General features: G+C 35.7%; 1 protein-coding gene across 4 annotated transcripts in view; it reads left to right on the forward strand.

The window, feature by feature from the left end:
• The window catches only part of SMARCAD1 (SNF2 related chromatin remodeling ATPase with DExD box 1), a 75960-nt gene that overhangs the window by 13152 nt on the left and 47729 nt on the right, over positions 1 to 15079 (forward strand). For all 4 annotated transcript variants that reach the window (XM_073891971.1, XM_025873458.2, XM_025873461.2 and 1 more), the window contains exons 3-5: positions 1271 to 1448; positions 8664 to 8835; positions 11983 to 12049. In XM_073891971.1, the coding sequence (XP_073748072.1) occupies positions 1271 to 1448; positions 8664 to 8835; positions 11983 to 12049 (417 nt within the window). The remainder of the gene's footprint in view (positions 1 to 1270; positions 1449 to 8663; positions 8836 to 11982; positions 12050 to 15079) is intronic.

Genomic DNA, 15079 nt, shown 5'->3' on the forward strand with positions numbered 1-15079 from the left:
TCTGCCTTCGGCTCAGGTCATGATCCCAGGGTCCTGGGATCGAGCCCTGCATCGGGCTCCCTGCTCGGCGGGAAGCCTGCTTCTCCCTCCCCCACTCCCCCTGCTTGTGCTCCCTCTCTCGCTGTGTCTCTCTCTGTCAAATAAATAAAATCTTTAAAAAAATAAATAAATAAAAAAATAAAATAAAATAGATTGACTAGACCAAGGCATTGACTACTTTAATACGAATTTCTTAAATGTGATCTTTTCCTTCTCAAATATGTAAGGGAGAATGGTGGTTTTCTGGGGAAGGGAGAATAATTTTGGAACTCTGCTATTGAAGAGAAGAGACCTTGGTAAAATATTTTATTCACCTGTTTTGAATGAGCCAAAATTTTTAGCTTGTGAGGACTGCCATAACAAAATATAATACCAGGTAGCTTAAACCACATACCTTTATTTTGTTACATGGCTGGAGGCCGAAAACCCAGGATCCAGGTTGTTTCTTCTGAGGACTTTCTCCAGGGCTTGCAGATGACCACCTTCTCACTGTGTCCTCACATGGCCTTCCCTTCATGCACACATCTTTTGTCTCTCTCTCTTCTTATGACATCAGTCATACTGGATGAGGGCCTCCACCGAAGCAGCCTCATTTTAACTCAGTCTCCTTTTTGAAGACCCTACCTCTAAATATGTTACATTCTGAGGTTACTGGGGGTTAAAACTTAAGAATTTTGGAGGGGCCATAATTCAGCCCATAACACCAACATTTGCTTAAGAGGTAATGTGTATTGAATACGGGCTATGTGCCAATGACTGAACTAAATGCCTAATATATATCTTTTGATTTTATGTTCACATGAGCCCTGTGATAATTAGCATCTCTATTTTACAGGTGAGGACACTGAGGTTTGGAGTGATTACATAACTTGGCTAAGAGACAGGATTGGAATACAAGTCTTTTGAGCTGTAGTGTCCATGTTCATTTAGGTCAGAACTGGGTACTAGGAAATAAAAGCACAGAGAAAAGACGATGACACTATAACGCACAAACTCCTCTTTTGCAATTCCCACTAGGGTCTTGCAAGTAAATTAACCTGTGAAATGGAAAATCATTTAACATCAGCCCTGGTTTGACTATTAATATATTCTTTGAAAACTGGTGGGAATTTTTGGTTTTAGGATGAAACAGTGAACAGATTAGAGATTTTTAGCACATGATTATAATTATCAAAAACAGATTTATTTTCAGGTTGCTCAAAATGCCTTTTTCCTTTTTTTTCTTTTGCAGAAGATTCTAGTGTTCCAGAAACTGCGGAAAATGAAAGAAAAGCTAGTATCTCATATTTCAAGAATCAAAGAGGAATACAGTATATTGACTTGTCTTCTGATAGTGAAGATATCGTTTCCCCAAATTGCTCCAGTACAGTTCAAGAGAAAAAATTCAACAAAGACACAGTAATTATAGTGTAAGCAGCTTAATAGATTCATTCATTATATTTGCCTATGTAAGAAGTTTTTCAAGAAAAAGTTATTTAATTTGAAAAATAGTTTGGTGACTTCTTTTTTTTCCTTTCTTTTTTGCCTTTTCTCTATTGCATCTTGGTTATTTTTCCCTAACTTAGAACTGTAGAGAGGTATTTGTGTGTGTGTGTGTGTGTGTGTGTGTGCGCGCGCGCGCACATGTTTCTGGATAACACTGATTTTCAATAAAAAGTTTATCGTGAGAGCAGATAATTTAGTTTTTTAACCCTCTATAAATAGGGAAATTATTTTAACAGGTACCTTTGATCTTCTATAATTTCTTTATGGTCTATTCTTAAGTCCCAGAGTCAAATTGTTTTAACATTTTTTGGGCACATTCTGTGGAGTAGCACGGAGCTTGTATTATATAGTCAGGTAGAAAGACAATAAGCAAATAAACAATGTACTATGCCAAATAATAAATATTATGACCAAAAGGGAAGGAAAATAATGGAGTTCAGGGCCAGGGGTAGGGGGTATGGTTTCTAAAGAGCACAGTTGGAAAAAAGCTTTATTGAGAAGATGATGCTTGGGTAGAGATCTGAAGGGGTTAAAAAGGTGTGAACCATATGGATATGAGGGTGGGGGGGTCAGGAGTGGAGTATTCTGGTCATTGGAAATAACTTGTTTAATGACCCTGAAGTGGTATTATACCTGATGTTTCTAAGGAAAGTAGGGGGCAAATGAATCAGAGAGAAAGACCTAAGGTCACAAGGTAAGCAGCAGGGTAGAAGAGGGATTTAATTATCTTAAACCCATAGGCTTTTGGCTTTTACTCTGAATGAGATAGAAAGCTAATGAATGGAGTGTATTGAGCAGAGGGGTAAATTATTTCATTCACGTGTTTAAAAAGTATTTGAGACTATAGGTGAGCAGTACCAGAAGCATGTATACTATTGTATACATAACCCAGGCAAGAAATGTGGACACTTAGACAAGGCTACTACTTGTGGGGATGATTAGAAGGGGTTAGATTCTCTATATACTTTGAAGGTGGAGCAGAGAGGTTTTATTGTTGGATTTTGGGTGGGAGAGAAGGGAGTGAAGGATGACCCTAAGATTGGCCTGAGCAACTGGAAGGATGGAATTACCATTAACTGAGATAAGGAAGACTGTTTTGGGTGTGGTAGGCTTCCTTTTGAAGGAAAGGTTGGCAGTTCAGTCTTAAACATGCTGTGATTGGGAAGACTCTTAGACATCTAGGCGGGAGATGTCAAGTAGGCAATTGGATTTGTGACATTTGAGTTTTTGAGGGGAGGTCTGGTTAACATCTGAATTTGGGAATTGTCAGAATATAGATTTGATATTTAAAGTTATATGATGAAATCACTAAGAGATACTAGTATAGCTGGAAAAGAGATCTCCTGGTTAAAGGACTCAGGCCAGGGGAACTTGGGATTTTAGGAACAGGGAGATGAGAAATCTGTGGAGGTTCTGAGAAGGAATAGTTGTTGAGGTAAAAGTCAAAGGGTTGTGTGCTCAGAAGCTAAGCTAAGAAAATGCTGCAAGGAGCCAAGAGATCGAGAGTGTCTGCTGATTATAATTTCCTCTTAAAATGAACTTTCTGTAAATAAGCCATAATGAACATACCTTTCTCTTGAAATTCACTCTGAAATAAAAAATAGTGAAGATCCTGCATGGTAATGTTAGATTCACATTTACCTGCTAAGAACAAGGTCTTTCTCTTAATTACAAAAGAAGCATTCAAATTCAGAAATACCAATTAACATTGGCACAGTACAGTTATCTAATGTATAGTACATATTTAAATATTACCAGTTAATCCCACGTTCAGAAGTACTGGTTTGTAAATAAGGAATGTGCTCTAGAATGCAAGTCAGTGTACCAGTTTCTTCTCCAGGAAAGTATTATAAGGAAAAATCAGCTTGACTAAGTTATATGCTTAGTAATGTAGTTGTTTTACCTTCTGGTGTAAATTCCTTATCTTGTTATTGATGGATAACAGTGTGAGCTTAAGAACTAGTAGTCAGTCCTTGGACCCTATTTTAAGTAAGTACCTCACAGTAATTTTTCCCTCAGTATCATGTTGGATTTTTTTTTAAACAGTATCCTGTGTCTTTAGTCTCATTTACACTGAAACAGTTTCTCAGCCTTTTTTTGTTTCTCATGTCATTGGCGTTTGAAGGTTAAGAGGCCATTTTTTAAGGTTTCTCAGTTTGTACTTAGCTGATTTTCTTCATGATTAAATTTAGGTTAACTGGTAGGAATGCTACATAAATGATTTTGTGTCCTGAGTGTGTCATATTACAAGGCACACTGATAGCAATTTGTCTCCTTATTGGTGAAATGAACTTAGATCACTCAGAAACCTGCCAGCTTTCCCCTAAAGAGTTACTATTTTCCCCTTTGCAGTGATTAATCTATTCACAGATACTTTGACCTTATTCCTTAGCAGACTTTTATTCAGCAGTTTTAGTACCTGTTGATGATTCTTACCTGAATCAGTTACTTAATTGAGGGTTGTGAATTGGTGGTATTTTAACTAGCATTTCAGATCTTATACTTTAATTATTTGGTATTCTAATATAAAGAATTTTCTGTTTTCTCCACATCCATTTATTTATATGGTATTTATATAGTATAAGTAAATATCAGAGATGGAATCGGATATTTATTTGTTCAGTGGGTTGTAATTCACTTACTGTCATTATTCATTTTGGTGCTCAAATTGCTAAATTTTGGCAGTTGAGGGCCCTTCTAGGCAGGCTCTGGTTTTGAGAGGTTCCTGTTATTTTATGAACCTTTCCCTTCTGGCAAAAGGTGGTACAGACTAACACTATCCCTACCCTAGGCCTGAATTTAGAATTAGCCATTTCTCCAAGAAACACTGGTTCCTTTTGTATTTCTTTCTTTCTTTCTTTCTTTTTCTTTCTCTCTCTTTCTCTCTCTTTCTCTCTCTTTCTTTCTTTCTTTCTTTCTTTCTTTCTTTCTTTCTTTCTTTCCCTTTCTTTCTTTCTTTCTTTCTTTCTCTTTATTTCTTTCCCTTTCTTTCTTTCCCTTTCTTTCTTTCTTTCTTTTTCTTTCTTTGCACTGGTTCCTTTTAATAGAGAATGGTATTTGGAAATCTGGGGACTAGGAGTGTTCTTTCTTTGCTATCAGGCGAGGCAGGGGTTATGTCATTGCCCTTTTCACTATACGAACTAGGAAATAGGGGAATGTGTGTGTCTTTGTGTGTGTGTGTGTGTGTGTGTGTGTGTTTAAATTATGAGTTTTTAATGATAACCTTTAATTCTAATCGACCACTACAAGGCTTTTCCTTGGCTCTCCTTCTATATTTCCTTTTCTGACATTGAGAACTCTGGCTTCTTGCAATATCAGTTTATTTCTTAACTTGCTCAGTCATCCAGTATACATAAAATAGATTCAGAATTGCTGTAATCATACCATTTGACCATTAAGCCTACTAAGTAGAGTTAAATTTTGTTTATAGGTTTGTTTTGTCTTTAGATTGAAGGTATATGGTCAAAGTATTTGGATTACTTAACGTTTCTCTGTTATTGATTTGAAATCTAGTTCAGTTCATTAATTTGTATTCCTTTTAAGGTTTTTTTCCTTATCCCTCTTTTAAATTTTACTTTTGAATATTTAAAATATTAAGAAGGCTTTAGAAATCAAAACTCTGCATAGAATGTGCTCAGAAAAGTATTACCTCTCTTCCTTTTCCTTGTAATACCCACTGTCATCCCACCTCAGAACTAACCAGTTTAGTTTTTCATAATTTTTCTTCCATGTATCTTTTTTCTCCTTCCTTCCTTCCTTCCTTTTTTTTTTTTTAAGAGAGACAGAGAGGAAGAGTGCACATCCATGTGGGGCGGAGGAAGGACAGAGGTAGACAGAGAAAGAGAATCTTAGCAGGCTCCATGCTCAGTGCAGAGCCCGGCTCGGGGCTCGATCTCATGACCCTGAGATCATGACCTGAGCCAAAATCAAGAGTTGGAGAGTTGGACACTTAACCGACTGAGCCACCCAGGCACCCCTCTTTCTTCTTTTTTCTTATACAAAAGATAGCACACTGCATAAATGCATACATATATACATACTCAGTTGAGCTTTGTTTTATTCACTTAGGTATATATCCTAGAAATCGTATTAGTTTATAGAAACCTATATATTTTTTCATACTCCATAGTATTGCACTGTGTGAATATTCCATGATTATAATCAGTACCCAGGAGTGGGCCATTTTGGTTATCATTTCTTAACCTTGACGTTGACAGTTTGGGCCAGATAATTCTTTGAGGGGCTGCTTTCCTGTGCATTGCAGGATGTTTTGCAGAATCTCTGATCTCTACTCACTAGATGCTAGTAGCACCTCCCTAGTCAAACAAGCAAAAATGTCTCCATTGTTCTCCTGGGGCAGAATCATCCCCCTTTTGGTAAGCACTGGTGTCAGTAATAGAAACTGGCAGTTGATGAAATCTCCTAAGAATTATTAATAGACAAGAAGAAGCTGAAGATAGAATCCTAGGAAACACCCAACAATTCACAAATATGAGCAAAGGAAGAAAAGCCTTTAGAGATTAAGGACAGGTGGAGAGGTAAAGGAAAATCAGAAGTACTAATGTTGCAAAACCCATGGGCTGAGGGTGGGTGTGGGGCCAGATTTTCAGAGATTTGTTAACAGTGTATGGGACTACAGAGGAGTAGGTAACCAGTGAAAGGTTTTTATTACATTTGACATTTTAGAGGATATTATTGCCTTGGTAAGAACAACTTCACTGAAATGGGTGGGGCAAAAGGTAATAAAACATTGAGAGGAAAACTGTACAGGAAATGAGCAAGTGGATAATCGGTTTTATAAGATTTGTGAAGGAGAGGAGAATTTGCTTATTTCAATGCTTGTGTCCACAGTTCCTAGAGTTCCTGGCACATTGAATTAGTTGGTTAATGCAGTCTTGAGCTCATTGTAGGCTTGAGAGGAGGAGCTCAGGGAGGGAGAGAAGAGACGGGAGAGAAGATAGATAGTTGAAGCAGGATCGTCCTGCAGGAACTAGAAAGGGCTGGAGTCCCTTAGCACTGAGAAGGGACTTTACGTTCAGTAGAAGGGAAGAACTTTATCTGAGACCAGATAAAAGAACACAAAGTAGTCAACTCTTGTTTTTGTAGATTTTTTCTTTTATTTTTAAATCTTAGGCATACAAGAAAATAAAGTGATGGACAACGAACATCCATGTACCTACCACCTAGACTTAACATTTGTTAATATTTTTCCTTGTTTGTTTCATTGTTTCATCTATTATTATTATTGGCCTCAAGTATTTTAAAGTAAATTATGGACATGCCAACATTTCTACCCATAATACTTGGTGATAGGTCTTTCTCCTCCCCAAAGCCCAATACTGATCAGTGAACAGTTCTCTAATATCATCTAATTCATGTTTTTTTTAATAAATATTTATTTGAGAGAGAATGAACACAGTGAGGGGAGGAGCAGAGGGAGAGGGACAAGCAGACTCGGCCCTGAGTGTGGAGCCTGACTTGGGGCTTGATCCCACGACCCTGAGATCATGACCTGAACTGAAACCAAGAATTGGACGTTTACCCGACTAAGCCACCGACGTGCCCCTACATTCATGTGTTTTATAGCTGCTTTTTCAAACCAGGATCCAAACAAGAAGCATACACCGCATTTACATGTTGAAACTCCTGACTTTCTTTTGATCTTAAAGAGTCCTCTCCCCTCCTCTTTTTAAAGGATTTTAACTACTGAAGAAGTAAAATCTTTTCTTCAAAAAAATAGTTTTTTATGATTGTCTCCTTATGATGGTATTGAATTTATTCCTCTCTCACTTGTATTTCCTGCGAACTGGACAGTTAACACAAGGCATGGTAAATTGGTAGTATAATTACTACAGCAAGAGGCACATGGTCGTGAATCTGATCATTAGGTTAAGGTGATGGTTAGCAGAGTAAGAACTTTTGAAAGTGGTTTTCTAGGGCAGAAATTGTGAGAAGATTCCAACCTGAATGCTTTCATTTTCTCAATGAACTAGGTCACAAAATCGAGAATGTATCCAGAGTGAGGCAGAATGAGAATTCAGAGTTGAGAATATGAAGAATGAGAGGTCTGGGTGTAATGGAAAGGGAGATGCATGTAATCGCCTTCAAATATTGAAGGATATTCTTTCTACAAAGGAAGCTGTTTATTTTACCTCATTACTCTAGAGCATTTTCTTAAAGCAGGGTTCAAGAAGTCAATCTAGAAGTCTGTTAAAATATATATATTCCTGGTCCTTGGGGATCTGTCTGCTTTTAAATATTTTGCGGGATTCTCAGGTAAAACTAGTACCCGGACCGTACAACTGAACTAACATGAATAGTTACAGTGAAATTACTAAAGTACAGATTATGGATATGTTTCCCAAAATAGAATTAGCTGTATAGCAATAATCTGCATTCTCTGACACTAAGAACGTACTTAACTAAATTCCCACTTTTCTTTCTCTGATCTTTATAACTTCTATCCATTTTATACTGCTATTTTCTGATCTCCAGAATGGCTATCATGGTAGAAAACCAAAATTTCAAAGTGAGATTTTTGTTTGGGAGATAGATGATTAAAATCTGGCCTCAACTGTCTTTTATATAGGATTAACATATAAATTGAGATGGAATGAGATTAAAGTTAGTTGTAGAATAAAACCTCGCATGGAATAAATGCTCCTTGTCTGGTACCAGAGATTCTGGTACTCAATGGGACCATTCTTATTTTAACACTTAGATTCTGATCACCTAGGTAGGCCGTGAAAATTCTTTTATCTTTGTATTAGTGTAGGCTTTATAATTTCTCAAGAGCAACCTGACAATGCTCATCTGATATATAGAGTATAGGTGAAAAGGGAATAGGAAGGAGAAAGTGGGCATGCAGTACGTGTGTGTATCTTAAAATAATTGCCAGGTATTTTATTGTTCTTCTCCATCCCAGCCCAGATAATATGAGATATTTTTAAAGTATGCTGACTCTGGGAATGTAGATTTATATATATATAACCATACTGAAATGAAAAAAGTTGTTTTAATCTTTGACAGAGGTAGATTGCATTGTTATTGGAAAGAACTGTATTACATATATATATGATTCTAATAAAATAACAGTAGTACATCAAAATATTGTTTTTTTCCTCTGAAAATATTTTTAGTTCTGAGCCATCTGAAGATGAAGAGTCCCAGGGCCTTCCTACCATGGCAGGTAGAAATACTGATGATATTTCGGAATTGGAAGACCTTTCGGAATTGGAAGACCTTAAAGATGCTAAACTTCAGACCTTGAAGGAACTTTTCCCGCAAAGAAGTGACAGTGATTTACTTAAGGTTAAACCCTTTTACAGTAATTGGTTATTGTAGCTGTAATGATATTTAAAATTTCCCTTGTATCTAGTACTGTATTTAGTAGATAGTCATTTTTCTAAAGATATCTTATGTTTTGAGGTAATTAACTTTTATTTTACATAATAATAAAAGTAAATGCCAGAGATTTACTTGTTGGGAGTCTTAACTTTTTAAATAGGTAAGGTTATACACCTATAAATAATAAAATACAGTATTTCCCTCAGCTCACATAGCTTGTGAAAATTTTTTTTGTGTGCTTAAATAGTTCTAAAATGAGACTTAACTGGTCTCCCACTAGAAACTCAGAAATGTCAGGAGGCTTTTTTTTTTTGTCTTCATAATGACAAAGGGTTGTTATTGATATTTAATGCCAAGGGGCCAGGGACACTAAATGCCCTGCAGTACTGAGGATGGTCCTGCATAACAAAAGAATTATCCTGTCAATATCTCTCTTGCTGAGAAACATTGATTGAGTTATATAGAAACAAAATAAGTGGCTGTACTTGGACTGTAATAGGTATCTTCATAAGAGCACATAAAAATTGACGAATTAAATTTCAGGTAGAGAATGAATCTCTGAAGATTACTAGTAAATAGGTTATTTCTAGCTCTATCACTGAATGACCCTAGGAGAATCATATAATTGCAGGTTTATGTTTTTCACCTTTGTATCTGTGGTGACTACCACCGTCTCCAATCGGAACCTTAGGAGGTACCATATCTGTATGGGGTAGGCTGTTCGCTGGTGTATCATAGAGTATATGCTCTTTCTGAAATGGGTAGCTGCTCTCTAGTGCCAGCAGGAGATGGCCATGTGGTATCAATGGTAGCCCATTTTTATTAGGTTTCAGAGTTTCCAAATAAAGTGAAAAGGCTGTTACTTACTATTGATCAATTTAATAGCTTCCTTAATTACTTGAAGTGTATGATTTAGTGGTTTTTAATATATTTACGAAGTTGTGCAGTTATCACCATAATCTAATTTTAGAACATTTTAATCTTTCTTTCAAAAGAAACTTTTTTTTAAAGATTTTATTTATTGTCAGAGAGAGAGAGTGTGCACACTAGCAGGGGAAGTGGCAGGCAGAGGGAGAAGCAGGCTCCCTGCTGAGCAAGGAGCCAGGTGTGGGACTGGATCCCAGCACTCTGGGATCATGACCTGAGCCAAAGGCAGAGGCTTAACTGAGCTGCCCAGGCATCCCCAAAAGGAAACTTTGTATTCATTAACAGTCATTCTGCATTTCCTTCCTCTTGCTCTAGGCAACCACTAATCTCTGTCTTTAAAGATTTGTCTATTCACATTTTATATAAATGGGATTAAATAATATGTGATCTTTGATGATATGGCTTGTGAACTGGCTTCGTTCACTTAGCGAAAGGGTGTCAGGTTCATTCGTGTTGTATCAGTAGTTTGTTAACTTTTTATAGTAACTAATTTAATTTTTTTGAAGATTTTATTTTTTAGAGAGAACACAAGCAGGGGGAGGGACAGAGGGAGAAGCAGACACCCCACTGAGGAGGGAGCTGGACAGAAGGGCTCAATTTAGGACCCTGGGATCATGACCTGAGCGGAAGGCAGACACTTAACTGACTGAGCCACCCAGGTGCCCCTATGGTAACTAATTTAAAGAAGGAAGTACTATTCAGGCCAAACAACATGTCTGAACTGAAGGTCGTCCTGTCGTCTTGGGCCTGCTAGTTTAAACTCCGTAGAATAAATTATTATTACTCTCTGTTATTTATTTATTTTTTAAAATATTTTAGTTATTTATTTATCTGACAGAGAGAGAGAGAGACAGCGAAAGAGGGAACACAAGCAGGGGGAGTGGGAGAGGGAGAAGCAGGCTTCCCGCCGAGCAGGGAGCCCGATGTGGGGCTCGATCCTAGGACTCTGGGATCATGACCTGAGCCGAATCTTTTCTCCCCCCCCCCCCTCCCCGAATCATTTTGATACATTCTTACTGTTAGCTAAATGAAACTTCATTGGTATATTGAGTCTGCACCCTGCTAGCAGTGTTATTTTCCTCTGGGTGTGATTTTTTTTCTAGACTAAGAAGACAATGTAGGTACCAGTAGCTACAGGGGCTGCTTACAGTGTTGGAAATAGCTTCTAACAGAATAAACGTGATGTAGTATTAAATATTCAAAGGAACAAATCTCAGTTTTAAAAATACTTTAGCCTGATTGCTAATTGTTCACATAGTTGAAGGGTATTTTTCTTCTGTAAGAATATTTAGCTCTAATTTTATAATTACAGTGGGAAAATAGGATTGATAAACAGAATTTGTATGCATGTTTCATTAATCAGTATTTGAAATTTAGGGAATTCATTGTATCACTCACTCCAAAGCAGAGTACGAGTACTCTTGAAGTACTCTGCATTTCAACTGATCTCTATCATTTCAAGAGATTAAAGATGACATTTATAAAGTACTGTGGGAAGGCTCTTAACACCCATATAAAAGAATTCAAGAAGTTGTAAAATATAAATTTAGTCCTAGACTTGATAAGAATATGCTTTGACTATTTTGAAAATGAAGAGCGGCTTACAGGATAATAAAGGATCCAAGATTAGGAAAACTAATAGAAGAGAGCACTCTTACTATATAGCAAAGAAAAATGACGGAATGTTTAGTTTCTTTTGAAATGCAGAATGTTATAGATCAGTACAAAAAATTATATATTGAGGTTATTAGTTATATAAATAGTATATGAATATGTTCTTGAATAAATTCAGGCCAATTCAGAAATAGAGGAAAAATCAAAAAGAACCTTTTGGTCCCACTCATCTTAAGAAATATTAGATTTAAAAAAATCATTGCAGAATTGTGGTTTATTTTTTCATAAATAAAAAAGGAATAATACAAATGTCTACCAGTGTCCCTCCTCCCTCTCTCTCTGTCTCTCTCTCTCACTGCCTGGACACATAAGCACATAAGTAGGGAGTTTTTAAGGCTTTAATGCAGAACTTTGCAATTAAAAAATTAAGAATACCTTGAATATATATTTCACTACATAGGGATGATGAGTAAGTCCAATAACATTTTAAGGTGTGCTTATGTTGTACAGACTTTTGTGAAATAATTCTTGAAGTGTTATTTTTAAAACAATCTTTTCTCATTCTGTTAGTTGATTGAATCAACAAGCACTATGGATGGAGCAATTGCTGCCGCCTTGCTGATGTTTGGTGATGCAGGTAGGCCTAACTTAGTTCTAGCCATGTCAATTTATTAGTTTTATAATAATAAATATCTTCACATTTTTGATAATTGCTCTCCAATTTACCAAGCACCTTCATGAATTCTTACAGGAATGTTATGAGTTGTTAATAGCTTCAGTTTTTTTTAAGTGAAGAAACTGAAGCTTAAGAAGGTTAAGTGACTTACCTGAGGTCATACAGCTATTTGGGAACCAAATTTTCTAGGTTGATTTTTTTTTTTTTTTTCCCCTAGGGAGGGGGCAGGTTTTCATTGGTAATTTGCTTGTTTTCTACAGATCAAATCTCGTAACAGTGAAGTTTTGGAAGGTATATTTTCTTTTTTAAGTGTCCTTTCTAATTGCATTGTGGTTTTATTTACAGGTCTACAAATCTGAGTCAGTAGGAACATAATGTCTTGTGGAAAGTCCTAGCTGGTAATCAGCATTCCTTCATTTAGTAAATATTTATGCTATGTTCCAGGCTTGGGATACAAAAATAAATGGATTTAAGGAGCTTGCAATATAAAAGCACCTCCATTTTTTTTTTTTTCCAGCAAATACTGTCTTGGTTTTTTTTTTCCCCTAACTTGTATATACCAAACAAGTAAAAATAACCTAAATCCCACTACCAAAAAAGCATTTAAAGAATGAATGCAAATCCACACTCCATTAACCACTCTTAAATTTGCTTTGTATCATTTTCAACTTTTCTTATGCTTGTACCTGCTATTACACAACACACGCACACACATTTAACTAGGAAATGCAATAATAGTATTGGTTTGCATTTTTTTAAAAAAATCACTTGATGAATTATCATGGATAACTCGTCAGAACAATCAGATTTATCCAATTTTGAAATACGGCCCCATAACATTCCTCTGTAACTATGCATATGATTGGTTTATTAACTATTTCTCGGTTAAATAGCCTTTATATCTCCATTATTTTGTTATTATAGTACTAAAGTAAATAGCCTTATAAGGAAATCTATGTTAATTATTTCTCTAGGCTAAATTTCAAACTGGGATGCTGAATCAAGTTTAATATGTACTTCCATGTTACTTTTTTAAAGGTTGTGCTAATTTGTTTTTTCATCAACATTGTGTGAATAAATGCCCATTTCCCTAAGTGAATTTTTTTAGCTTCCTAAAATTTTTTGAAACTCTAAAATCATTATGCAAAAATAGAATATAGCATAGTGTGTTCTCATGGGCCTATCATCCCTCTTCAGCAAATACCTACCTCACTTTTACCTCCAACCAAGTAGATTCTATTAGAGTGCATTCCAAAGATGAAATTGTTTCATCCATATGAAATATTTTAAGTCTTTCATTTTCTTCAATTTGAGCAAGGGAATAGTATTGTGTGGGTGCTACCTACACAGTATGTTAAGGTTCTTCCTTTTCTTCCACGTACTAGCTGTGTGACCTTGGGCAGCGTTGCCTAACTCTTCCGGATCTCTGTTTCCCTAGCAGCAAAATAGCGTAATAATAGTACTGAACTCATAGGTTGTTGTGAAGAATTGATAAAGTTAATGTAAATTTCTTACTGTAGTATGTGGCACATAATAAATAACTGTGCTGACATAGTAAATGTTAGTCATCTGTTCTTACGGGCCATCTGATGATAGAAAATGGTGTAGGAGAAGGTTGACTGTATCTCCCTCATTACCATAGCCCTGGCACTTACTTTAAAAGTTCCTGAAAAATGATAGACTAATTGAACATTTGTTGAGTTGCAGAATGGTTTGGGAAATTTTACATATACTTTCTTGTTTTTATAATATCGCAATATTCCATAATCTTTCCAGATTTGTAGAAAAAGCTTTATTCCATAATAGTGTCTAATCTTTTTTCTCAACTTATATCATTCAACTTATTCATTAATTTAACAAATATTTATTGTGTATCTACTACTAGGTGCCAGATGCTGTTTTAGGCATTGAGGATATATAAGGAAACAAAATAGACAAAACCTTTGCTTTCATGGAGTTCACAATCCTCGTTAAATTTGAACTTCATCTGAGTTTTTTTTCTTATTCTCATTCTTGCACTGTACATTGATACTATTTCTTACTAAAAAAAGTATTTTCGGAGCACCTGGATAGCTCAGTCGGTTAAGTGTCCGACTCTTGATCTCAGCTTAGGTCTTGATCTCACGGTCGTACGTTCAAGCCCCCCATTAGGCTCCATACTGGGCATGGAGCCTACTTAAGAATAACAACAACAATAATAATAATCCATACTGGGCATGGAGCATACTTAAGAATAATAATAATAAATAAATATTTTCAAGTGGAAAGTTATAAGGAAAGAAGAAATCAGGGTTTTCTTGTTTTTAAAGTAGACTTCATGCTTCATCTTGGAATAGACTAGACCGTCCTATCAGTCATCTTCATCTTTAGTATATTATACTTATGAGGTGATGTATAGAAAGACAGCTTTGCCTCACCAATGTTAAGATAGCCTTCAATATACAGTATCATTAAAACAGGAAACTATTTTCGATATATTAGAACAGTTTTCTCAAAAGTCTTTTTAAATATCTGTTAAGATATTTTGGACAGTTTTATACATCATGATGTTGGATATTGGTTTTAGCACAAATTATCTCTTACAGATAATATTTCACATATTAAACAATAGGGGTACCTTTTATGCATTGCTTTCTGAAAGTTTTCATTTAAGAATACTAGATTACAAAAAAATATATATATATACACACACACACACACACATATATATATATATCCGAAGGTTTTACCCTGTTTTAAAAGGTAATAATACGAATTTATTGATGTTGTCAGGAGTCTCTAGCTATTTCTTCTACTTCTGTGTGTTTCTATAAAAATACATAAAACCATTTTTAGGTGATTGTGATCCTTTTATATATCTGCTTTGTGACCTTTTTATTGTTTAGAGACATCTTTCCATGTTTATTTTTAAAAGTCTACCTAATTTATAACAGTGGGATTTATGTGTGTGTTCTAACTTGTTTAATATCTTAAGCATTTAGACAGAATTCT

This window comes from Callorhinus ursinus, unplaced genomic scaffold (assembly GCF_003265705.2).
Source record: "Callorhinus ursinus isolate GAN/ISIS: 27379988/994484 unplaced genomic scaffold, GSC_fseal_2.0 scaffold4, whole genome shotgun sequence".
In the NCBI taxonomy this organism is placed as follows: Eukaryota; Metazoa; Chordata; class Mammalia; order Carnivora; family Otariidae; genus Callorhinus; species Callorhinus ursinus.